Genomic DNA, 26,477 nt, shown 5'->3' on the forward strand with positions numbered 1-26,477 from the left:
GAGAAGCAGGGCAGTGCGTCCCTGGGCAGGGCCCAGCCAGCCAGAGAAGACCTGCCAGACACCCGCCCTGCCTGCCCCAAACCAGACCGGGAGGGGACCCTTAGCGCCCGCCCCGAGAGTCAGGAGGAAGGCCTACCTCACAGCATCCAGCCTCTTGTTCTGCCGGATGAGCTCAATGAACTCCTGGATCCTGAGGCTGAACTCCAGGCAGCTCTGAGGGTGAAGACAAGACAACGGGCAGCTCAGACGGGGTCACCGGAGCCACGTGCCAGCTTGAGGCCACGCGCACAGCGACAGCCGCTCCGAGTCGCCAGGGAGGCAGGGCTGCCACTGAAACCGCGATCTCAATCCACAGCCGTGGCTTTCTGGGCCCGGCCCCTCCCAGCGCAGCCTCGGCCAAGTGTGCCCCCGAGTGCGTCCCTCGGGCCAGGCCGGGGAGGGCAGGGAGGGCCGGCAGGCGGTGTCGGGGGCGAGAAGCAGTGTGGGCCGTCGGGAGCGCAGAGGGCGGTGGGTAACCGCACAGACAAGCGGCCCGGTTCCTGTAAGTCGCCGAGCGTGCGCCCTCCTCTACCTCCAGCCTCGCCGGCCGGCAGCCCTCAGCCACACGGGGCGCCTTCCACCGCCAGGCGGCTCCGGAGCCGGGCAGCGTTGAGGCCTGGGCACCCGGTGGGTGGGAGGGAGCGCTGGGCGCGGACCCTCAGGGTGGGGGCCGTGAGAACTCCGAGAGAATGCTCCAGGCAGAGGGATGAGCCAGTTCAGAGGCCCCGGCGGGGGGCGGTGGGGGTGGGGCTGGGGCACTTGGCCAGGACCAGGTGAAGGAGGCAGAGGTAGCAAGAGCCAGTCAGGGGCTGGTTCCTGGAAGGGGCAGGAGCCCCAGGATTTGCCGAGGCTGCGGGGCGGGCTGGGGCTGCTGTGCCAGGAGGTGGCCGTCTCCCAAAGGCGTCACCTGGGAGGCGTCAGTCCCAAAGCTCCACGGGAGACTCTGCGGGCGGCTAATGGGGCCCCCCCAACCAGGGGGGTCGCTTGTATGGAAGCCCAAACTAACTTTGAAATCTTGGCCATATCAATCCAATTGGGGCTAAAACCCCTGCGGTTGGGGGTAGAGGGCAAGCAGGCAAAGTGAACTTTCATGACCTAAGGTGAAAAACCTGGATTATTTTACAAAAGAAGTAATTTAGATGTTCACATCTTGAACATGGTTTCCACCAGAGACAGAATACCTGGAATTAACAGAACAGGACGCAAACCTCACTGTCACTGCCACAGCGCCCAGGTCACAAGATGGCGTGCACGGTGCTCTACGCCTGACCCTTCAACTCAAGTTTGCCAAGCCCGCGACTCCCCACCCAAGCCCCGGCGTGCACACTGCATTCTGGGGAAGCGCCTGGGCCGGACCCTGGGAGGACACCCTCCACAAAGCCCCCAGCCCCGCCCCAGGGACACGGGGTGAGGCCGGGCTGACTTGACCACCGGACGGTGCTGCCCAGGGCGCCCGAGGCACGGCAGAGATGCAGAGAGCCACTTACCTGGTGCCCACACATCCAACCCCACAGGTGCTCAGGGAAGGCGGTCTCCCAGCCCGAGCCCCACTCCCTGCCCTCTGCACGGGGGACTAAGCCCTGGGCAGCAGTCTGTCCTGACCCCCGACTGGGTGGGTAAGGGCGCGGGACGCCTGGCAGCTGTCGCACAAACCAGTGAAGAGGACACGCCCCCTTCAGAGGCCAGACCAGCAGGGCCGAGCGGGGAGCAGCGGGGAGAGGCCCCGCCTGCCTCCGGGGGCCCGGGGACTGCTTCCGCTTGGGGCCGCCGGTGGACATGCAGCCGAGGAGCGTCACGGGTAAACGCTGGGCCACAGCGCTACACAACTGACACGTGGAAATGTGTTGCGTTATTTACGGTGGCTCTTTGCTCTCCAGGTTAACCTTCAAACAGTCCGCTGAGAGGGAAGCAGGCGGTCACACTCCACGTGGAAGGGTACGATCTGGGTGACGTCATGTGCTGCCGGCTGAACACGCCCCGTGCTGTCTGAGAAAGGCGTGGCGTTCTCCCATTTATGACCCCTTCCGAGTTTGCAGACACGCAGCACACACGCTGCTGCCTCTGTTAGCCTGACGTGTCCAGAGACCCAGGTCAACTCCGGAGACTTTCCTTGCTGCGCCTACCCTTGGATGTATTTCTCAACTGCGGGAAACGTGGGTCTCAGAGTTTCTTTTCTCGTCTAGAATCTCATCACTGCTCTGAGGGATCCCTGGCATCTGGTACGGGCACCCCTGAGCCCCCGCCCCAGCTCCCTCCCCTCCCCGGCCTGCGAGTGTGATCTAGTGCAGGAGCTCACGTGTGCCCACACATGTACGAACTGTACAGTGACTGCGCACTGACTTGTGTTCAGACGCTATCTTGTACTGAGCACGTTCCGGTGGCGTCAGGTTGTTCTCCAAGTGCGCTTCTGGACGACTATTTATGCTCCTTCAAGTTACATGGCGAGGTCACAGGAATGTGCCGTCCGTGGATCCGGTCCCTGCCAGCCCACCCCCTGGTAGCTGCAAGGCCCCCGCTTTGACCCGGCCCACGTGGTGTGCCCTGGCCAAGCAGCAGTGTTCTCTGGGAGGGAACAGGGCTTGCAGAAACCGCCTTTCGCGACCGGAGGCCTATTTTCCTTCTGCCCTGGTCCCCACCGAGCGCACAGCCGTGGGGGTGGAGCAGGAGAGCGGGCGCGTGTTACATACCAATTCTGGCTTTCCTTTTATGGTTTCCATACCAAGATCCTCACTCTCTTTAGGGGAGCCACTGGCCACTCTACTTTTCCGTCCCGTCTTCGCGTCGTGCTCGCTTTGGCGGCCCTGAGTGGCAGAGAGTGTCACCCTTGGCTGGTGACTATGTGCACACGACAAGCTCAACGGGGCGGGGTTAGAGGCACTCAGTTTAGAACACAGAAGACAAAGTTTTTCTGACAGAGGCAGGAAAGGTTAATACAATCAAGCATTTCTGCAAGCCCTAAGGCAAATGACACCTTTCAGTAAGCATGTTTAAATTCTGCAATTTATGTTTAAGTGCCTATTTTTTAAGCTGCTTGTGGGTCTCAAGAAAGGCTGTATTGGAGAATATCCCAGCCTGGAACTCTGCACCCTGGCAGGCGGGTACCCGCTCCCACCGGCTTCCCCACGTGGGTGGGGGCCGACCCGGCGCCAACCGCCCCCCCCCCCCCCCCCCGCATTGGCCACGCGAAGCGCAAGCCCGATCAACACCTCGTGCTCAGAACTTCTGGCCAAACCATAATGCAGAGGGGGTGCACTTTTCTGGGATTTTACCCAAAACCCAAACGCCACCCCCAATAAAACCCCAAAACCCACACCAAACCCAATAATCCTCCACTATGAATCAGAACCCCAGAACTCTGAACCAACAGGTGAAAGCACTTTGGCTCTACTGCAGGTGGCGAAGCTGCCTCCCCACCCTGCAAGCTCTGCCCAGGCGCGCCCTGCCCCCTCCAAGAGCCCTGTCAGGTGCAGCCCCGCCCCTCCAGGAGCCCCGCCCAGGCGCAGCCCCGCCCCCAGGAGCCCCGCCCAGGCGCAGCCCCGCACACCTTCATCTTGCGCAGCCGGGACTTGTTGTCGTGGCACCAGGCCAGGCAGGTGGCTGTTTCTCGCCTCTCCAGGGACTCCTCCACCTCTTTGGCTGTCAGGAACATCTCGATGTTCACTAAGTCCTGCAGGGAAGGAAGTACTGGCTCAGAGCACGGGACCCCGGACCCGCGCTCAAGGCCGGCCCGACACCCACCCGGTGCCCAGCAGTCTCATCTTATAGGAGCACCCCCGCCCCCTGCCGGGGCAGCCCCTCCGCGGGCCAGGTCTGCACAGCAGGCAGGCCTGCGCCCCAGTTAGATGCTGGCTCCCAGGCCCCCTGAGAGCCCAGGCCCTGCCAGAACCTGGGGCCCTGAAGGGCAGAGGTCTGCCCCCATCACCTCTCAGGGCAGCCGCGGAGACCCCAGCAGTTCATACTCTCACTTTCTGTTTTGCTCTGCAGATTGATTTAAAGTTTAGATTTCTGAGAAGGGGCAGCGGGGTGGTTAGGGGCTGCAACTCTCTGCCCTCCGCTGTCTGCTCCCCTCTCTCCGTCCCTGAGGCCCGGCAATCTGGGAGGTCAGGCCAAGTACAGCTGCATCTGGGGCTGGAGGATCCCAGTAGGACCAGGGACCCGCAGTAACGAACCCACCAACTCAAGTGCACACCTGCTGCAGTCAAGGGGGCTCTGTGTGGTGCCAGGAAGTGCAAGGCCCCCAGCAAGAGGCTGGGTTACAGCCAGCGAGAAGGACTTCCCTGGTCGCACACGGCAAGGTGATGAATGCTCAGACATCACAAAAGGAGGGGGGTCATTAGAAGAAAGCGAAAATTTCAAAAGGTAAATTTCTCTTCCATCTGGAACAGACTCGAGCAGTAAACGTTAGTGAAGAGCGTTTTCCCAGTTACCAGGTGGAACACCCAACACAAACATCCCTGGAACCCGTGTCTCCAGAGTCCCCGCTCAGGCCTCACGGGCTGTTGGGCACTGCAGAGCACAGGACAAGAGAGCTTTCTCGCCCACACTCTCTCGACCAAGGTCTGCCACGGCAAAGCAAGCCAGGAGCTCGCCACCGAACTTCCGTACCCAGGCACCAGGGCCATGTCAAGCTCCCTGCGGGAGCTGTGCTGCAAAAGGACACAGAGTCCTACTGGTGGATGCAGCGTTAAGGTGCACGCTTTTAAGTAAGAGACACCTATTTTTTCTTTTTGCGGTACGCGGGCCTCTCACTGCTGTGGCCTCTCCCGTTGCGGAGCACAGGCTCCGGACGCGCAGGCTCAGCGGCCATGGCTCACGGGCCCAGCCGCTCCGCGGCATGTGGGATCCTCTCGGACCGGGGCACGAACCCGCGTCCCCTGCTTCGGCAGGTGGACTCTCAACCACTGCGCCACCGGGGAAGCCCAGAGACACCTATTCTATTTCAAGAGAAAGTCGCTGAATGCATATAGCTAATGATGCTGCAGTGAAAACCAGGCACTTACAGCAAAATTAACAAGAAGAAATAATCGAGTACAGTTACTTGGCAACAAGGCGGCGCCCATGGACCAGCTAGCTCCTGAAGCATCTCCTGCGGAACCAAATGGGTCAAGGGCAGAAGAGCAGCTGACCAGAGGACCCGGGGTGTGCTCCTGCTGCGGGGGGCGGGGCACACTGGAGATGCCCTGTCAGCTTTCCCGCTCCTGCACGGCTGCTCCAGACAGTGGGCAGGTCAGGGTGGCCACGCAAGGGCAGCTCTACCCACGTCCTCAGTAGGGACGGTGGCTGGGCCCGCAAGAGGCACCCCCAACCTCCCCGTCCTGACCGACGATTACGGAACAGGACCCAGTCAGACAGGGCTGGGAGTGTGGCGGGCCGAGCGCCACGGCCGCTGCTCCTCCCGGCTGCTACCTGGCATTGCCCTCCCGAGGGGAGCTCTGATGACGAGGTACCCCGTGGCTGCCGCCACCAGGACTCATTAATCCAGTTCTCTGCTCACCGCCCTCACTGCAGAGGTGGGCTTTCTCATGTCGCTTCCTTGGCCATTTCTCCACTGTCTTCTTTCTCCTGAACCCTTCCAACTGGGCAAGGCCAGGCGCCCAGACGACATTCTAGTCTTTCTTCTCTCCCATTTTCCACCTTTTCCAGTTCTGCTCTAAATTCCAAGAGATGGCCTCTCCTGCCTGCACCGCCCCCCCCCCCCACCCACCGGCATCCCCGGTCTTTCCAGGTCTTTCCTTTCCTGCTGACGGTCCTCTGACATCCTCGGACCCTCAGTTATGGGAGCCACAGTGAAGATGTTAAACTAGCCGGCGGGAGGTGGGCCAGAGTGAGCGCCAACCACAGTCCGCTCCCGGGAGGCGCGAGCATGGAAGCTGCTAATGCAGGGACCACGGTGGACTCCACCGGGCATTCCTCCCTTCTTGGCCGTCTGCGTAGCCCGCACTCCCCGCTTCGTGGTGTCTTTTGATGAAAAGAAGTTCTTGACATTAAGGAGCCCCAGCTGCAGCCTCTTCCTGGGAGGCCTCGCCCAACCCCAAGGCCAAGAGGATGTCCTCCTGCATCTGCTTCTGAAAGAGACTTGGATTTCTGCGCCCTGTGTGAAGCTGGGGGCTCCTGTGGAAACCCCCTTCCAGGACTGTCTCCTCGACGAGGTGCATGCCAATCTCCTGGGGCTGCGACCTTCTTCTGAGGACCGCCAGCCCCTCCCCCGCCGCCCTCCCGTCCCTCTTGGCACTTCTGCAGACACGTCACCTTCACCAAATCTCGTCTGACTTCGTGCTTCTCCCCTCTACAAGGTGCACGTTTGGGGGCCAGGAGGCGTGGGGAGCTCGTGCCTCACCAGCCACTGCAGGTGTGCGTGGCCACGCCCTCGCAGGTGTGCGGGGGGGAGGGGGGGCGCGGGAGTGAAGCCTGACGCCCACCGCAGATGGACAGGCTGTGCCAGGAATGTGAGGCTAGGAGAGCCCGTCGGTCAGAAGCTGGCCGTGCTGGGCAGGGGAGGGAGGGGTGAGGAGAGCAGGCACCAGGGACCACTGGGCAGCGAGCTGAGACTGGTGGCCCTGCCGTCCACAGCAGGAGCCTGGGCACACGGCACATGCAGCTCCGGGGAGCCGCCCGGGGCTGGGGTGCAAGAGTGAGGAGCCCCCCGTCCCCAGCCCCACTGCACGAGTGTCAGTCACGTGGAAGGAAAGGCCTAGGGCTGGAACTAGACAGGGACATGGGCACAGCAGGAAGCGGGGCCAGGGCGCACAGTGAGGACCTGCGGATGCCGGTGTGGGGGTGACAGGACGATGCTGTCAGGGACCCAAGGCCACCTGCCGGGACGGGGGCAGGGTCTCATGCTGGGGCTTCGAGCGGCTAGGGCTGAGCCCCTCGACCGAGGGTGGGAGCCATGCACACACGGGTGACATTTAAGCCATGCCAGGGGATGGGACTGGCGGGGGGGGGGGGCGCAGGTGGGCCCCAGGCGGCCAGCAGTGCTCAGACTGAGAGCTTAAGAGTGAGGAGGGGCGGAACCGGTGGGTCCCGAGCGTGTGGCAGAGGAGCAGGCTGAGACGGGACCCCACGTGGAGACGAGGGAGACACTGCCGTCCACACGGATTCTGCTGCCAGAGGCTCCAGTCGACACGGGACGTGGACAGGGTCGGCTGGCCACGCACTCTGGTCTGAGCAGCCCGAGCAACTGTTCCTTGCCCCCCCGCCCCCGCAGTGAAGGCTGCCCTCGGGACACCAGGGTACCACTGCCCCCAGCCACACAGCCCCAAAGGCCAGAGAAGGGTGCAGGCCGACCTGCAGAGGCCCGGCGGGGGGTGGTGACAGCCCCCTTCGCCACCGGCCAGCAGCCTAGGGTATCGAGTACTTCCACACCTGCACCCCCGGGGCCACCACACACGGACAGATGGAAAACGTGCCTGACCCCAGAGAAAGGCGTCACCCCAGGAGGACAGTCACGGGACGCGCCCGGCGGCAGGAGAGCGGGCAGCGGTGCGGGGAGGGATCCCTGTCCACACTCCAGCTCCTCGGAACACGTGCAAACCATGCGGCAGGTGCGACGCACCCCAGAGCCGTCACGGGTGGGAGGGGACCTCCCGGCTCAGGACGCACGAGTGGCCGAGTGGAGCCTCCACGGAGGGCTGGGAAGCCGCGGCCCCGCGCCCACCTCGATGCCGCTCTGGCGCGCCAGCTTCACGGCCGTGTTGTAGTAGCCACAGCGCAGCAGGTGCTCCACCATCATGCGGTCCATGCGCTTCCTCTTCCACACGCTGGCCGCCGCTGGCTGGTCGCTGCTGTGCTCCTTGAGGTGCTCGATCCTGCGCTTGCAAAGCCTGGCGCTCTCACCCTCCGCCTGGATGGACTCCACCGCCTGTGACACGTGAACAGAGGGGGCGCTCAGGACGGGTGGAGACCGGGCGCCCCACCCCCATCGCCGAGGACCAGGAGGCAGGGAGGTCAGAGGGGAGCTGGGGCCCAGGGCCACAGACGGCAAGAGTGTGCGGGGCTGCTGCGACCAGGCGGACGGCAGGGTCTGTCCACCTCCTCAGGGATGTCACTGCTTTACATACGCTGGGGCCGTGCTGCCAGAGGCACGGAACTTAAACTTTGTCATAGCTTCCTGGTTAATGAAACTACTTGTCATTATAGCGCGACTTTCTATCTTTTATAATACTTTCCCTTAAAGGCAACTTTGCTCAAAATGAAGACAGCCAGGTGGAGGTGCTCTGCACCTGCACGCCACACGGCAGCCACTGGCAGCCATCTGGAGTGCAGCTCGTGCAACCCTAGCAGCGAATTCTTGATTTTATTCCATTTAAATGTTAGTGGGCACAGGTGGCTGGTGGCTACGCACTGGACAGCAGGTCCAGAATTCCGGTCGGCCCTTGTTTCCTTCCAGCACATTCCACCGTGGTTTGGCTTCCGACTGCCACCAAGAAGTCAGCTGTCAGGATACTTGCTGCTCCTTGACAAGCAGATTTTCCTCTACCTGCTGTGAAGATTTTTCTGTCTCTCTTTTCTTCAGTCTCACTGTGAAAGTCCTAGTTACGTTTACTTTTATTTAACCTGTTTAGGTCTCCCCGTCATTCTCCCTCCCGCCTCTCCTGGACTCTGGCCCACTGCATAGTCCCTGCTCTGTTCCCTAATCTCTCACCCTCTCATGCGCTCTCATCTTTTCGTCCCTGTGCTGTGTTCTAGGTAATTTCCTCAGACCCACCTTCCAGCTCACTAACTCTCTCTTCAGCTCGGTCTGATTGTTAAGTGTTAAAATGTTTGTTGTAAGCAAACATTTGAGTTTTTCATCTGCTATTTTTCACTTCTTGTATTTTTACTTGGTCCTTTTTAACTTTAAATGACATACTTTCTACTCCCTGCAAATATTTTCAAGCTATTTTTTCAGCCTTTAAGCACAGTAAAGAATGGTATTTGATAGCTTCTGTACCCGAAGTCTGTGCAGATCTCTTTCTACTCCTGCTGTGTCGCAGTCGTGGTGTCTTATGTACCTGTCCTGGTTACTGTAGTTTAACAATCTGATGCTCAGATGGAAGGCATCCTCCACTCAAGAGAACTGCATTTACTCTACCTGGAGCCTGGAGGCAGCACCTGCTGGGACCACTCAGACCAGGCTGAAGGAGGGGGTGGGCGGCAGTGCTTCTCCCAGCAAGTTCACTTCTGGGCAAGTTCACTTCTGGCCTGCCATCAGGCCCCCAACTCTAATGGCCCTGAGTCACTGGCCAGCGAGGCCCTTGCTGGGGGCTCTCTCTAGGCAGCAGGGGTCCCTCGCCTTCTAGCCCCCCTGACCCCCTGCTCTCCAATTCTGGTGAATACAATGTTTTCAGATATCTTATCTCACTTTTTAGGCCTATCAGTGGGCATACCTACCATTCCCAGAAACAAGATACCCTATGTGCTGTTCTGAGGTGAAATTGTGAAAATAATAAATCAATCTACCACCCATCCTGGCCTCCCCAACCTGGGCTCCCTGGGACATCTGGAGTCAGGATAACCTGGCCCTACAGGAACAGGAATGTGGGTCGGGAAGCCGGCCTTACAGCTGACAGACTCCAGAGCACGGACAGCAGGGGAGGGGGGGTCCCTCCACCGCAGCTACCCCAGGAGGCGGCCCCTTCTCAGGACAACTGGGTGAAGGGTGCGCCCGTGGGGTGCGCGCAGCCTGGGGGCAGGACAGGCAGCATGGCCCGGAAGCAGCACTGACCTTCCTCTTGAGCACACTGAGCTTCTCCACCACACCATCCAGGAGGCTGACCACAGAGTCCACGGCTGGACAGCTGCTCAGGGTCTTCTCTAGCTCAGCCACTACCATGGTGACGTGGCTTGTCTCCCGGTCAATGTTCTTCTGTGCGGCACGGAAGCGCTTGTTCAGTGTTTCGTAGGGCACCTGCAGAAGACAGAAGGCCACTAACTCCACACGGTCGGCGGGTAGGCACCACCCATCGTCCACACAGGATGTGCGGGCCTCCTTCGTGGCACTTTTTGAGGCAAGAGGCTTCGGCTTCTCATTCTCTAAAAATGTATCTCCTCTAAAACCTGCCCGAGCCCCACAAAAGGCCCATGTGTGCGAGGGTCACCTGTGCTCCTAGACAAGGACACAAAGGCTAAGATGCACCCTGGCCCACATCTAAGATGTCGTGCAGCCTCCACTCTTCCCAGAAACCTCCACAAGCCAGCAGACAGAAAGATCACCAAGTTCATCTAGAATAACACAGCTAAGGAAATGAGCAAAAAGGAGAGAAGCACTGGGGGCTTTAATCGATGGACACGAAAGCCCACGGTGTGCAGGAGAGATGCCGATGAGCCTGGCGGGCAGCAGGCTGAGGCCGGACAGAAATCAGCACCGCAGGCGCACCTCAGGGCTAGGAAGGTGACAGCATCAGCACCCACGGGAGATCACAGGCACACATTCAACTGACCTCAACGAGAGGACGCCCATTCCCCGGAGTTATTAAAAAACCACCCGTTCCCTCCAGAGCATGGCAAGACAGAAAACCCACGAAGCATCACCGAAAAGTCTGGAGAACTGCTGTTCACACACTCGTCGGCCCCCAGGGTCATCACAGCGCAGCAGGCAGGGTCCAGCACCGCACCCCGGGGACCCCTAGGGAAACCCACCGAAGACAGGGACTCCCTGCCAGCACTCCCTGCTCACACGGCAGGTCTCTGTGGAATTCTGCGATGGCTGCCACAAACCGCCCCTGTGAAGCGCTTCGTCTTCAGGCCCACGCAGCAGGGAAGCACCCACTCCCGGGGCACTGCTGGCTCCACTGACACTTGCTAGGCACCAGCCGTGTGCCAGGTACTGTGCCTGGCAGGGAGGAGACCCAGGCCTGGCTCAGAGCCTGGGCTTTCCAGCAGCAGAGACCCTGGGGTGATGGCAGAGCCAGGCTCCAGCCACGGAAGGACCACCACAGCAGGACTCTTTGCCGGAGACCCAGCAAGGCCAGCACCGTCCTTGCCCTCAGCTAGCACTCCCATTCGGCAGTGCATAAACATGCCTGTCCACACCTTGGGTTTCGTCAGTAGTCTGAGGGGCAGAATGCCACGAGCTGAGCCACATCTGCCACGTGTGACGGGGTGGGCTCGGCAACGGGTGGTCACCCCGCTGGGACTCGGGCTCGCTGATGACCTGCTGTGGGGTGGCTATCAAAGCACAACCGAGCTAAGAGGCCAAGCCCGGCAGGACACGGGAGACGGCCTCACAAGGACGTTCGGGGCCACCTGCTGGGCCACCGGACTGGTCTCTGTGGTCCACCCCCCACACTGGCCGCATCCTCTGGACTCAGTACTTCCTGTAAGAAAAAACGGAGGGGATCCTTCGGTGTCCACTTGGTCAGAAAGTGACCACTGCGTACAGCACCCAACACGGTACCAGGCTCGTGGCAGACAGCAAACCGCATGTGGTGAAGGATCCCCCACAGCTCCTGTGGAGGGTATGTCCTGCCACAGGATGGGATTCTGGAGGGTGGAGGCACGACTCAGCCTTCAACCACCACCCGTGGTCTCCACGACCAGGACTGGGGGGGATGGGTCTCTGCAATGGGAGCGGCACGTAGAGCAACCCCAAGATTGTGTGACGCCGGCACCGGGGAAGATGCCCCAGGGTCCTCAGCTGCCTTCGGTTTGCCCCCCAACACCACCGTCCTGACCCGACGACCCCCCCAGGCAGCCTCCATGGCGCGCAGACAGGGAGAGACGCCCGCGGGGGGCTGAGGTCAGGGCTGGTGGGGTCACTGATGACTGCACACGCCCTTCCAGGCTGCTCGTTAAACCCAAGTGAGTGTAGGCGTTAATGTTACTGCTTGAAAAAGTGAGCACTCAGTTCCAGAACGACTGGGAAGTGGGTCACCGGCTGTGCCCTCAGGACCGGGGGCCAGGAGCGGAGGCAGCCTGCCCGGGTCCCGCAGGCCGTCTGCGTGAACACACTGTGTATTTGGAATCTGAGCTGGACCGATGCATTCATAAAAGAAAACAAAGTGGAATTACTAGAAAACAAGTTGAACAAATCCCACGATGCACAATGAACGAAGCTCCTAAGTTGTTTTTTATTATCACATCCAGACGTTAAAATTCTCTTCCAATCAATATCATCAAAACAACCATGACACAGGAGAAGAGTCCCACGCCTGCACAGGCACGGGGGCGATCACGGGCCAGGCACACACCGGTACACCCGTGCGCGTCACCGAGGCAGGGGCATTCCAAAGGAAGCTCCGTGGGCTGCGATCCGACTCTTATCCAGAAAAGCTGCCGGCGATGCTCTCACATTCATCCACAGGCAGTCCATCGTCAGGATCCAGTCCCAACAATTTATACTGTAAGGTAACAGTGAAGCTTACCTATTTCTCTGCTGAGGAAAGAAGCCGACTCAGGGTCTGGCATACGTCCACTGTGCGGGAATGGAACCATGGCACAGCCCGGCCGGTGGTGGGGGTGGTGGCAGCGAGGGTGCCACCCCCGCACGTGGCCCACAGCCCGCCCCACCCAAGCTCCTGACGGCTCCGGACACTCCCGTCCCCCAGAGGCCTCCCCTGCACCAGCCCCACGCCTCTCCTGGCCCTGGCCATCCTCCCACGCCCCAGGCCACCGGCCCACATGCTCGGGGGCCACGCCAGCTGGGCCACGCACTCTGCAGGGCTGAGCTTTCGGGTCCCACCCTCTGCTGCCCATGCGCCCCTCTGAGCTCGGCCACCCACCCCCTGCACGAGCACCTGGAATCAACGTCCCTCCCGGGGACACCGGGCCGCCCAGGCCTTGCGTCTCCCGCCTTTCCCCAACTGTCCCCTGCTGTTCTGTCACCAAAAGCTCCACAGGTTCCTTCCCAAGGGGCTTTTGCCAAAAGAAGGGGTGGAATTTCAGAAATGCTGAAGACTCTAAACCATGCCAAAGTATCACTGAGAACGAGGCAAAACTGAGATGCTTTCAGATAGGCAAGGCTCCAAACCCCTTAGCAGCCAAACCCCTTCTGGGAGGAAAATTACTGAGAGACAGTCCTCGGTGAGACAACAAAATCACAGAGATATGAGAAATGCAGTGAGGTGGGAAACCAACAAGAGCCAGACTAAGAGAAAAACTCTGTGTTCTTTAATACATTCCTAAAAGCACAGGCAATGAAAGCAAGGGTAACAAATGGGACTACATTAGACTTTAAGACGTCTGAAAGCAAAGGAAACAATCGTCAGAGCGCAATGGCAAACTGGGAACGGGAAGAGATGTTTGCAGACCACACGCCTGGTAAGGGTTACTATCCAGGCTTCATAAGGAACCCCGACAGCTCCACGACGGAGAGACAAATAACCCAACTGAGAAATGGGCCACGGACTTGCACTGACATTTCTCCGAAGAAGAGACGCCGCCCCGACACGTGTGCGGAGGCGCTCAGCACCACTAACACTCGGGGAAACGCCAGTCACAACCACGAGGAGAGCAGCGCACACCTCAGGACGCTCCCAGCGGGAACAGGAAGCAGCCGTGCTGGGGGGTGCTGGCCCCTACTCTGGGACTCCACCTCCAGGACCGGAAGGAACAGTGTGTGCTGTGGGGCGTTCTGTCAGAGTGGCCCGAGCTGACTTAAGAGAGTCCTAGAGATCTGAGCACGATACAGCACTGCTAGACACTTAGAAATGATGGAGCTGGTTCATTTGTTTTTTACCTGGATAAAAAAATATCCCGAATGATTTTGGTAACATACGGATAATGGTGCCTGATTCAAAGCACTGGTCCAGGAAGGCATGGAGACCAAGGAGGGTGGGAGACCTGGGGGGTGGACCCACGGGTGCACGGTCCGTGTGGCCAACCAAAGAGACAGGGCAATTCAGGGCAGAGAAGACCGGCTGTCTCCACAACAGAGGTGCCGGGACTGGACCCCACGTGGGAAAAGGACAATCTGCACAGATTCCCTTGAAATGGACCACAGACCTAAACATAAAAGCTGAAACTGTAAAAATCCTCGACGTAAACATAGGAGAAAATCTTCACAACCTTGAAATAGGCAAAGATTTCTTGCAGGTATACAGAATGCACTAACTGTAAAAGAGGAATCAGTAAATTAGTCTTTATCAAAACTAAAACTTTCGCCGTTTGAAAGATAATTTAAGAAGCTGCACCACTTTTTTTTTTTAAACCACCCCCCCCTTTTTGTAATTTATTTTTGGCTGCGTTGGGTCTTCGTTTCTTGCATGTGGGCTTTCTCTAGTTGTGACGAGCGGGGTCTACCCTTCGTGGCGGTGCGCAGGCTTCTCACTGCAGTGGCTTCTCTTGTTGTGGAGCATGGGCTCTAGGCACATGGGCTTCAGTAGCTGTGGCTCGCAGGGTCTGGAGTGCAGGCTCAGTAGTTGTGGCACACAAGCTTAGTTGCTCCGTGGCATGTGAGATCTTCCCGGACCAGGGCTCAAACCCGTGTCCCCTGCACTGACAGGCAGATTCTTAACCACTGTGCCACCAGGGAAGTCCCCCTGCATCACTTTTTATTTTACCAATTTCTAATTGAGATATAATTCAGATACTATAAAATTCATCCTTTTAATTCAAGTATACAACTTAGTGGTGTTTAGTATAATCACAGGCTGTGCAACCATCAGCATCATCTACTTCCAGAACATTTTCATCCCCCCAGAAAGAAACCCGCTGCCTACAGAAGCACTCCCCATAGCCGGGCAACCAGCCACTGATCTACTGTCTACTTGAATGGACCTGCCTATTCTGGACATTTCATATCAATGGATTCATACATTCTGTGGCCTTTTGTGTCTGGCTTTTTTTTTTAACTCAGCATAATGTTCCCAAGGCTCATCCATGATGTAGCATGTACTCCATTCCTTTTTATGGCTGAATAGTATTCCATTATGCGAATACATTTGTTTATGCACTCATAAGTTGATGGACATTTTAGTTGCTTCCACTTTGGAGCTATTATGAATAAGGCGGCTATACATTCCTGCACAGGTTTTTGTATGGGCACGTTTTCACTTCTCCTGGGTAGATTATCTAGGAGTGGAACTGCTAGGTCATATGGTAACTCTGTGTAGCTTTTAGAAGAACTACCAGACTGCTTTCCACTGTGGCTGCACCACTTTACATTCCTCAGAGTCTATCAGGATTTTAGTCTCTCCACACCCTCATCCAACACTCATTACTGTCCATCTTTCTGACTACAGTCATTCCCATGGGTATAAAGCAGTGCCTCATCATGGTTTCGTTATTTCACCAATGATGAATGATGTGCATCTCCTCTTATGCTCGTTAGCCATTTGTATCTCTTCTTCAGAGGAGTCTCCTCAAACCATTTGCTCGTTTTTACATCGGGTTATTTGTCTTTATATTATTGAACTGTAAGAGTTCTTTACATATTCTGGATACTAGATCCTTATCAAAAATGATCTGCAGGGCTTCTCTGGTGGCGCAGTGGCTGAGAGTCCGCCTGCGATGCAGGGGACACGGGTTCGTGCCCCGGTCCGGGAAGATCCCACATGCCACGGAGCAGCTAGGCCCGTGAGCCATGGCCGCTGAGCCTGCGCGTCCGGAGCCTGTGCTCCGCAACGGGAGAGGCCGCAACAGCGAGAGGCCCGCATACCGCAAAAAAAAAAAAAAGATCTGCAAATATTTTCTCTCTGTTCTGTGAATAGTCCTTTCACTTTCTTAAGAGCATACCTTTGAAACACAAGCTTCTTCCCTTTAATGAAATCCAATTTATCAGTGCTATTGTAAATAAAACTCTTTTCTTCATTTCCCTTTTCACTGTTCATTTCTAGGATACAGAAATACAAATTATTTCTATTATATAAACTGATCTTGTATCCTGCAACCTTGCTGAACCAGATTATTAGTCCTAACAGGTTTGTGTGTGTGTGTGTTGTGTACATGTGTATTCCTTAGGACTTTCCATACACAAGATGATTTCATCTGCAAATTGAGTTTACTTATTCCTTTCCAATTTGAATGCCTGCTATTTATTTTTCTTGCCCAACTGCCCCAATTGGAACCTCCAGGACAATGCTGAATGGAAATGGTGAGTGGACATCCTTGTCTTTTTGCTGATCTTAGGGGAAAGTTTTTGGTGTTTCACCACTAAGCATGATGTCGGCTGTGGTTTTCTCAGAGATGCCCTTTATCAGGTAGAGGACGTTCTCTCCTATTCCTAGTTCGTTGAGTGTTTTTATCATGAAAGGGTGATGGATTGTGTCAAGTGTTTTTATCTGTGTCTATTGAGGTGATCATGGGGTTTTTGTCCTTTATACTATTAGTATGGCATTACGTTGACTTTTACATGTTGGACCAACCTTGCATTCCTGGGGTAAAGCCCACTTAGTCATGGTGCATAATCCTTTTCGTATGTTGTCAGATTCAGTTTGCTGGCATGCTGTGGAGGATTCTAGCACCTATATTCATTCATAAGGACTGGTGTGTAGTTCTCTTGTGGTATTGTTTGTCTGGTTTTGGTATCAGGGTAAAACTGACCTCACAGAACAAGCTGGGAAACTTCCTTCCGCTTCCAGTTTTTGGCTGTTTGTGAGGCAGCAATGTTAACTCTTTTTTAAGCATTTAATAGAATTCACCAGTGAAGTCATCATGTCCTGGGGTTTTTCTTTATGGGAAGTTTTTTTTTTAAATCTGTTTACATGGTATAGGCTATTCAGCCATCATTTTTACAAAAGAGTGATTTTATGCGGTTCAACTCAACACATTTTTCCTTCTACGTATTTTCTGTTTGTATTCCTCACCCACAGGAAGAGGGCACTGGAGCTTTCTCATCAATTTGAACCAGGTTTTTATGGTTCACATTTGGTGGATTTTTTTAAGGTTTGTTACTTGCTTTTAAATTCTGGTTTTATCTTATCTGGTTATACCAAAAAATTAAATTTGTATTAGTCAAATCTACTTAATGTTTCCTTGGTAATTTGTTTCACTACAGCTTTTAAGATCATAGAATTTCTCCATTTAATTAGTTGAATGTTAAATTATATTTCCTCCAGTACCATTTTCCCCTTCAGTGACTCGCAAAAAGTAATCCTTCCTGTTTTCATAACTGAAACAGAATCCGGCAAACACCCTCATTGAGACCCGTACGAAACATCTGTACTGTCATCCAGCTCCACAGCAGCCCTCCCACACCGCGCCATTTGCTTTGGTACGTGTTTCTTCAAACCTTCTCCAGTGTTTGCTGTGGGTTTTCTCACAGTATTTGCTGACAAAGAGATGCACCTTAGTTTGTTCTCATAATGTTTTCAGCCATTTTTACCAGCACAGGAAGGAAGTATTTCCCCAATGGCAGGAGGCCTTTTATCTTTCACAAGTAAGAAACCTCAGAAGAGGTTTCTAAATATTTATCACAAAGCTAACAACATCCTGTAAAGTGTTGGACTGAGCCCTGAATGGCAGCAGACACCCCTGCCTGGCCTGGAGAGCTGTGCCTCGTGTTCCGGCGTGTGGCACGGGAGTCTCACGAATCACAGTGGCTCCACGCTCTCCTGGGCTGACCTCCCCGGGCACAGCACACACCTGAGGGAGGCTCATGAAGGGCAGGAGTGCTTCAAACCCCCTCTTTCAAATAGGCTTCTTGAAAAGTGACATGTTGCTGGCCCACCTCTAGGGGGATGCGATGAGATGGACTTTTCACTCCGTGACGTGCTGACAAAGCTGGAGGCGGGAAGGGCACCGTTGGCACCTCCATATTCTCCCTCCTGGGCACCCTCTGCCGCTGCCACCGCGGCGCCTCCACTGGCGCCCACTGCTGGTGCGCTGCAGTCCGCCTAGCGCTTTACTCCTCCTGGCGTTTTCCCAGGACATGTTCTACTGGTTATTGCTGGGATGCAGAAAAGTGACGGACTTTTGTCTGTTTTTCATATACCCAGTTACTGTGTTGACCTTTCTAATTAACTGCAGTCATTTTCTGGTTAGTTTGCTTGTGTTTCTGGGTACATAAACATATTCTGTCTCATTCGTTCTAATAGTTACATTTACTTGTTTCAATCTTACTTCTTTGGATAGAATTGCCAAAATAATATTTAATAATTCATCTGTTATTTGAAGAGTTATTTCTTCTATGCCCTCCAAAGAGCTTATAATCCCAGTGGTTAGAAACAAAGAAGCAAAACACAGTTAAGTCAAATGGCAGCGGCAGCTAAGGAGAAAAACAGAGCAGAAGAGGGGACGGTGGGACTCCCAGTCTCAATAAGGTGCTGGCACTGAGAAGGTGATACCTGAGCAGAGACGGGGGAAGGTGAGGGAATAAGCCAGACTGACATCCGGGGGAAAGGATTCTGGACAAAGTAAACAAGAGCAAAGACTCTGAGGCCCCCCCATGCTGGCACATCCTGTAGCAGCCGGGAGGCCACTGTGGCTCAGTGTCCAAAGGAGTGGAGGTGGGGGAGGAGGTGGTGGGGAGGAGGGGGAGGCGAGGAGGTGGGGGAGGGGGAGGAGGACGACGGGAGGGGGAGAGGTGAGGAGGTCATGGGGAGGAGGTGGGGGAGGGGGAGAGGTGAGGAGGTGGGGGAGGAGGAGGGGAGGGAGGTGGGGAGGAGGTCGTGGGGGAGGACGTGGGGGAGGAGGGGGAGGGGAAGGGGAGGTGAGGAGGTGGGGGAGGGGGAGGAGGAAGGGGGGCCAAGTCATGTGGCCCTGGAGGGCCACTCTAACAACCTTGGACTTTACCCCGAGTAAGACGGGAGGCTGCCAGGAAGAAGCACGGGCAGTGCTGGGGACAGCTGGGGGCTCCTTCCACAACCCGGAGAGGGCCTGGTTTAGGCCACGGTGGCAGAGTAAAAAGGATGTGAGAACAGGCCGGATGTGAGCTCTGAGAACGGAGGGGTCGAGGCTGGCTCCAAGGTTCCAGCGTGAGCCAAACGCGATGGAAGTGCTGTCCGCCACTGAGACCAGGAAGACGGGGGAGCGGGTTTGCGGAGGAGTTGGGTAAGACAACAAGTTCAGACTTCCACATGCTGAGACACCTTACAGACCCAAGAGGGGACGTCTGACAGGCTCCCGGGTCCAAGGCTCTGGGGCTGGCGAGGGGATCCAGCTGGGAGTCATCGGTACACACGGGGGTCCTCAAAGAAGGTCACCAAGTCAGCGAGCAGTCCCAACAAGGAGGATGAGGGGCGGCTGTGAGCCTGGGTGGAGCCAGGCGTGTGTGGTGTCACGGGAGCCGCCTGGGGCCCTACGCCGGGAAGGAAGGGCAGCCTGTGGCACACGTGGTGAGAGGTGGGGGCGAGCACCAGACGCTGTCAGGGGCTCAGGCAGCCCCATGGGGTCACCTGGAGACCCTGGCCAGAAGCCTGCCAGGGATTGCTGGGGCAAAACCAGCCCGGAGGCCGCTCACGAGACCGGGAGGTGGCCATCTCGAAGGGGGTGCCCCGAGGGTGCTGTCCAGTTGCCACCTAGAAGGTCACGGCATGCACACCGTGAGTGGACAGAGGGGCAGGGCGCAGACACTCCTCCCCGGCAGCTGAGCCTTGAAGGAAGGAGAGAGGGGTGCGGGCCGGGGTGGGGGGGTGAGAAAAGAAACTCCGAAGGCTGCCACACCCGGAATGCCGCTCGTGGACAAGAGTGAGATGTGAATGTTTACGGGATTTCCGCCCAGACAGAGGAGATGCTCGCTCGGCCAACAGCTACCGCCGGTGCCCCCCACGGGCCAGGAGCTCTTCCAGGCGCTGGGAGGGCAACAACCGCCCCGACACGGCCCCTCACTGAGGACCAGCGTCCCAAGGGGACATCTGACAGAAAAAGCGCCAGGGGGTGACCGAAGCCAGAAAGAAAACCCCAGGGCGAGGGCCAGAGCGCAGGGGCCGCAGGGCCGGATCCGGCTCAGGGCGGTGGCCCGGGGCCACGTGGGCAACAACATGTCGGCAGTGCTCTGGCCCAGCCGGCTGGTGGAGCGCTAGGAGGCCGGCTCCCATGTGCAGAGACCTCGGAGGGACACAGGATGGGGCGGGGATCCGGGGGAGGTCTGGCTCAGATTGGGCAGGGCAGGGGGGCCGCTACCATGACGGGAAAGGGGACGAGGCCAGGCCCCAGGGGCTGCGTGTGGTGGCAGGGGAAGGCTGGCTCTGTGGACAGTGAGACCATGGACCCAGCTGGGGGTTTTCTCCCCTTGGCCACATTCTGTGCAATAGTCCAGTTATCAAACTACTCAGCAATATTTAGTTGTTAACTACTGGTTAGCAGTGATTGAAACACTGAATAATTCTGGTTTTCAAAAGGTTGTAAAAAACGTACACCTGAAAATCACCAACTGTTACCCCGGTGGAAACTGCTGGGCCAGGTTCAGGTCAGCATCAAACATTCCACCTCAGCCTGCCCGAGGCCTCTTCCCGGCCCGTCTTCCCACCCCGCCCCCCGGTCCGTGTCGCCAGCCAGGCACTCAGTGGCCCCTGCCCCCTTTGCAGGGCTCTGGGGACGTCCGAGCTGCCTTGCTGCAGTGGGACCATGAGCCTTCCGTGTCAGGGTTGCCAAGACTTAAACTCAACCCACACGGCTCCTCCCCTAAACACGCCTCCCCGGCCACCCCCAAACGAGTGCGCTGAAACCCTGTGTCCCTCGTTTAATGCCTCCTGCCACCAAGCGTGTGACCAGGACGGGGCCTCACCCGTCTCTCCACGAGGCCGCCCCGCTGTCGTGCACCATTGGGGACTCCCTCTCCAGGGTTTGTTCCGAGAGTTCCAAGAGCGCAGATGTCACGTGCTCAGTGATCATGGTTGTTACAGACCCAGCCGGAAGCCAGGGGCCCGAGGCGTGTGTGGTGGCCACACGGCTCCCCCACCAGCTCTGCCACCACCTGCCCAGGGCTGGGGGTCAGCGCCAGCTCCAACAGCCCACCCCTTACAGAGAAATGGAGATTAGAAATTCCTTTCCTCTCCAGACTTGAAATCTGTTTAAAACACTAACCATACTTAAAAACACAAGCAGCGAGCAGGGACCCCTCATGTCAACCCACGTCTCTCCGGGAGGGCCCGGCGCGGAGGATGCAAGGACAGGACATGCCACCAGGTCGCCTTCGTTTGGTCAAACGTCCCTCCAGCGACAGTGAGAGAGAGGGGAGCACGAAGCCAGGAAGACGCGCGGCACACACTTCAGAGAGGGGCCCGCAGCCGAGCTCTGGGTGTGTGGGGCTCTGGAAGCCAAGGCCACGTGCGGGCTCTTTCAACTGATAACAAGCACTGCCCTGAAGGTGTGACGAGGCTGCAGCCTGAGAGGAAGGCAATCATGACGCAGGCAGCTGCGGACTAGAGACGGCCAGCATCTGAGGGAGGCACTGGCCCACTCAGGAAATCACAAGACCTAAAGCAGAAAGAGGTTAGGCCCCAGCCACGGCCACCACCTGGGACACAGCATAATCAGATACTTGTCTCAAAAGTCCAAACACTTTATGCTACCAGCGTTTCTCAAATTTGAGAACATGTGATTCCACCAAGCCAGGCTGAGGCCAAGTTTGTAAAACCGCACTGAAAGTTATAACTTTAGCATGTAACTGGCACACAAACTTTCTACAAGTACAAAGCCAGGATTTGAAATTGCAGGGCAGTACTTGGTCAACAAGACCGTCACCACATTAAAAGCAGCAGATTTTTTCAAAGACACAGGAGAATCTGCCTCCAGGCCCAGCTGGGAGCAACGGCCACACTCCCAGGCTGTCACATGTGACGAGGAGGGGACAGCTGGGAGAGGGGTTGGGGAGCCAGGATGAGGCGCCAGGTGAGCCCAGAGGTGGGTCCAGGTGAGCTCAAGGGGAGGAATCAGGGTCCAAAGCAGGTTTCCAGCGACGATGCCAGGTCCCTCCCCTGTGCTGAGCGAACTCCCACCTGACCTGGACGGTGACAAAGAAGGCCTCTAAAGTATGATTTTCCTTCAGCTATACAAAGGAAAAAACAGAAACAAAAACTCCAAAAACGAATGGGATAACTAGCAAAGTAACTTGGAGAATAAACACAAATTGCTTTTATAATCAGAAAAAACTTCTAAAAACATAATTAGAACAGGGTTTCCAGTTGACGATGGTGGGTCGTGCACTCGAGTTTCCACTTCTCCTTCCCTGAGGCCTGAGGGGCACGACCCACAACCCCACGCACTGCAGGGAAAGGTGCCAGCCAGGGCCGGAGCACCCTGGACACGCCCGCTGCGGTAAGAACAAGCTCCCCACAGCAAGGTGCAGACCAGTGGTTCTCATGGGGACCACCTGCGCCCCCAGCCCAGGACAAGCGGCAAAGCGAGAGGCACCCAGAGGCGTGTTCCTCAGCATCCTACAGCTCCCGCCGCCAAGACGCATCCAAACGTCCACAGGCCCCGGGGCGAGCAGGGGCTCCGGGAGAGGGCCCGGGTTAGGGCGCACCAGGAGCCAGGGCACGCCGGGGAGCCGCAGCCGAGGGCCGCTCCACCCTCTGGCCACTCTGCCAGGAGAGCAGAGCAGAAGGGCTTACCAGCCCTGAGGCCGTGACGAGGCTGCCCAGCCCTCCAACAGGGAGGAGTCCTCACCCTGTGTGAAGGGGACTTGCCCGCTGCACGCTTGTCGCTGCTACCCTGCAGGAGGAGCTGCCTTCAGACTAGAGAAGCACAACCTATGCCTTCCAGAACGCCCACCCTCAGCCCTCACCCCCTGCCCCCCTGCCCTGTCCCCCCGCGCCCCCTGCCTCTGGACTCCCTCCAGACCATGAACCGCACAGCTCCGGAGCCAACAGCTCTTCCCATGTTCCTGGTGAAACTTCCTCATCATCCAGTAGGAATTACTCCTGATAAAAATGTTAACTCGGCAGTGACACACATGTCAAGAGAACAGAGGAATTATCCTGTGGTATCTAAATAATCTGTGAGGGAAAACGGAGATAGTACCTTGCAAAAATTCTACTTTTTTAAATCATTCCAGAAAAGAAGTAGAATTGCTTTATTTGGCAAAGCTCACTTGAAATGATACTATAATATTTCTTGGGACTTCCCTGGTGGCGCAGTGGTTAAGAATCCGCCTGCCAATGCAGGGGACACGGGTTCGAGCCCTGGTCCAGGAAGATCCCACGTGCCGCGAAGCAACTAAGTCCATGAGCCACAACTACTGAGCCCGCGTGCCTGGAGCCCGTGCTCTGCAACAAGAGAAGCCACCGCAATAAAGAGTAGCCCCCACTCGCCGCAACTAGAGAAACCCCACGCGCAGCAACGAAGACCCAATGCAGCCAAAAAACAAAAACAAAATCCTTTGCCTCTAGAAGTATCTGCCTAACTACATTAGTCAAAGCCTGTCTGATAAGTCTGCAACTCAGACTCCGTTCATGATTACGAAACGCGAGAGGACGACTCGGAGGAGGGATCCTGCCCGTCTGGTGTTCCCCACATTCACCACCACAGTTTTCATCTCTGAACCTTCTTGTCTGTCCGTCAAGCGGCAGGCCTGGCAGGGGCTGAGCGAGACCAAAGCTCACAGTCAGCGGTTCCCACTCACACCCCTCTGTTTTGGTCGGGTGCCTCGGGCAGCAGAGAATCGTGGCCTAGGAGCCGCAGGGTCTCGCGGGAGTGGAGTGTCAAAACAGCACGCCCTACACCTGCGGTCCAGCAAACAGGCATCTGGCTCAGGCCAGCAGCGCTTCCCTTCCTTCCCTTCAGCTACCTTCCCACAGCCAGAGCCCTCTCTTCACCCTGAGCCGACCCAGGCGCCAGGAGTAAACAACCTCAGAGGCGTTGAGGACCCTCCCGAGGTCTCCCAGGAAGTGAACACAGAGCTCACAGCAACCTGGCCACACCGCACCCACCCTCTGTCACCACTGACGTGGACAGGGATGCTGGGTCCTCCGGGAGGAGAGATGCGACGTGGCCCCCGGGAAAGGAATTCAGACGCACGTAGGCTCGGCCGCAGCTCTCCTGGGAATGTTATAACCTTGAGCGTTGAAGGAATTTATTCCCAGGTGCTTCACTGGGGTCAATCACCATCGAATCCTCTACTAACTAGGTAAGAGCTAGCACCGACCCCTCTCCCGGGAACACCGATTTCATCCCAGCGTTAAGTCGACTTGCCTCAGCGACCATCCAAGGTCACCCAACTGGCGACCGAGTGGCAAGGGCTGTATTTCAGGTTTGGTGACGCCCTGCAAATGGGTTCCCATTGGGTCGTGAGGTCTCTCCTCACAGGTTCCCTAATTAGAGGCTGGAAGCCATCCATCAACACGGTCTGACACGAGCTTCCGGGAGGATAGCTGGACACCAACCGCCCGTCACGGTGGGCACTCTGGCTGGGCGCCCGCGACCCCACAGCCCTGAGACCCCAGCCTCCAAAGTCACCAGCCTGTCTACGACCAGGACTGTCGCTGATGCAGTTCCCGGTATTATAGGACGAAGGGGCCACAATCGGGCTCCGGAGGGAGAAGCGGGGCGCCAGGCAGACGCGCTCCCCGCCCTGTCACGAAGGCAGGAGGGAGCATGGATGGCCAGACGCCACACCCGCCCGGCCCACAGGTCCCCTGCCCCCGGGGAGCCCGGCCGCCAGCCCAGGACCCCAAAGAGACAGGCCCCCAGCCCCTGGGGAGCCAGGCCCCCAGAGTCCGGACCCCGGGGAGCCCAGCCCCCAGATCCCCGGCCCCGGGGAAGTCCGGCCCCCAGACCCCCGGCCTCCGCCCGGCGCCCCATGCCGCGCCCCGGCCTTCGCCCCGCCCCTCCCCCTCCCCCCAGAGGCCGCCCGGCCAGGCGCGGGCGCCCCCCGGCCGCAGACCCCACCTTGAGGGTCGGATACTCCTGCACCTTCAGGGTCATGGAGAGCTGAGCAGCGGACTCTTGCACCGCCATCTTGGACCGGCCAAAACATTAGCGGGCGGAGCGGAAGCGCGGCGCGCGGCACGCCGGGTAGTGACGTCGAGGGGCGGGGCGGGCCGATGCCTGCACCAATCACGCCCGCCCCCGCCCTGTGGCGGAGGATGGGCGCCGAGAGGCGTCCGCTCCACCCAATCATCGCCGGTCTTTCTCTCGTTCAGCCAATCAGAGGGAAGCATGGCTAGGCGTGGTCTCTCCTTGAACTTGAGGCGGGGCGGGGCGGGGCGGGGCGGGGCGGGGCGGCTTCTCTCCACCCGTCGCTCGCTTGCTGCCCCAGCCCCGGTGCTACCTTCCCAGAGCGCCCCCGGGGGTTGGGGGCCGGGGTCCCGCGAGGAGCGCGGCTATGGGGGTGACTGGGCTCGCGTGGGGTGGCCCCTGGAGGCAATGACCCCTCCCTCCTGATTAGGAGCCCTCCTTACAGTGACCCCGCGTGGTAGTCGTGGCCAGAATGTCTGCAGGCCACGGGTGCCTGTCAGCCGGCTACTTTCCATGGGCCCCTCTCCGCAGAGGAATGCGTCTGGAGCTTGACACGGAGCCGCAGGTTCCCGCTGAGGAAGAGAACTGAACTGGTTAAGGAAAGAGGCTCCAACAGTGTAACAAGGACCCGGTGCGGGGAGAGCATCCAGCATCCCTGGCATCCATACCGATTCTAGTTTCCTTTCAACCACTTCACATTCTTATTCCCTTTTAAAAATAGAAATTAAATTAGGTTTCACTAGTTAAGAGAAGACTTTCAAATTAAGCCACATCTCACACTCATTTCTGAAACGATTTTTTAAAAGAAATATTAAGTTTAGCATAGAAAAAAACACCTAAGGCGACACAAGAAAGCCACTGTCGCAATGGGAGCCACTCGGACTCTCTACCCTCACCCCCACCAGCCCCCACGCCCTGCAGCATTCTAGCAGAATCATGGCAATAATAGAACCACGGGAGGATGAGAAGCTTCCTGTCCTAGATAAAACCAAGTTCCTGGAACCTGATCACATCAACCAGAGTAACAGCATCAAGGCAATCAGAGCCTGTGCAGCTCAAGGCTAAGCTCAAGCCTCTGTCAACTGTAATAATATGACAGCCAGTTATTTCACCAACAAAAGGGAGTTTACTCAGGAATAGTGGAGGAACTTCGATTAGGAATATGCAAACAACGACAGACCACAGGCAAACCCAGAGAACAAGAAATGGGGACTTGCTTTTATAGGGAAAAGGAGGAGTTGGGAGGGGCTGTGATAACGGAAGAGTCCATTGGAAGAGCTGGGGGGGGGGGCCAAAGCATGGAGGCTTCCCATTGGCTGAGCTGCTGCAGTCTCTGATTGGCTGGGCTGCTGGGGGGGTGGGGTTGGAGGGAAGTTTTCTTATTCCTGCTGGATAGTAGGTAGAGGCATCTTCCTGTTTGGGATAATTGACATGCGTGGTGGGTGTGAGAGCACCCACTGCGGGCCTGTCCGGACTCCAAAGGTTAGTGGAATGCTCCTTAATTAATTCTACATTTTCCCCTTTTGCTCAAGATCTTTCCTTGAAAGCATCACTGATCAAGAGTCAGGATCTCCTCACCTAGTGGTTTGCCCCAGTTAACTTAAAACCAGTAATTAGGATCAGCATTTGGATCTTCAGAGGCTCTCATTTTAAAGAGGCAGGTTTTCATGGAGGAGGAGAGA

The 26,477-nt window shown here is 57.1% G+C and overlaps 1 protein-coding gene across 5 annotated transcripts in view; it reads right to left on the reverse strand.

The window, feature by feature from the left end:
• The window catches only part of MAEA (macrophage erythroblast attacher, E3 ubiquitin ligase), a 30,615-nt gene extending 5,782 nt beyond the window's left edge, over positions 1-24,833 (reverse strand). Inside the window, exons 1-6 of one of the 5 annotated variants that reach the window (XM_065877647.1) lie at positions 24,727-24,833; positions 9,746-9,928; positions 7,697-7,900; positions 3,584-3,706; positions 2,727-2,840; positions 137-213 (exon numbers count right to left, since the gene is read on the reverse strand). In XM_065877647.1, coding sequence (XP_065733719.1) covers positions 137-213; positions 2,727-2,840; positions 3,584-3,706; positions 7,697-7,900; positions 9,746-9,928; positions 24,727-24,795 — 770 coding nt within the window. In that variant the 5' untranslated portion in view covers positions 24,796-24,833. The remainder of the gene's footprint in view (positions 1-136; positions 214-2,726; positions 2,841-3,583; positions 3,707-7,696; positions 7,901-9,745; positions 9,929-24,726) is intronic. The other 4 variants (XM_065877648.1, XM_065877650.1, XM_065877649.1 and 1 more) reach the window with 4 other exon arrangements.
• Positions 24,834-26,477: the final 1,644 nt, after the last annotated feature.

The sequence above is a fragment of the Phocoena phocoena genome, chromosome 5 (assembly GCF_963924675.1).
Source record: "Phocoena phocoena chromosome 5, mPhoPho1.1, whole genome shotgun sequence".
Classification (NCBI taxonomy): domain Eukaryota; kingdom Metazoa; phylum Chordata; class Mammalia; order Artiodactyla; family Phocoenidae; genus Phocoena; species Phocoena phocoena.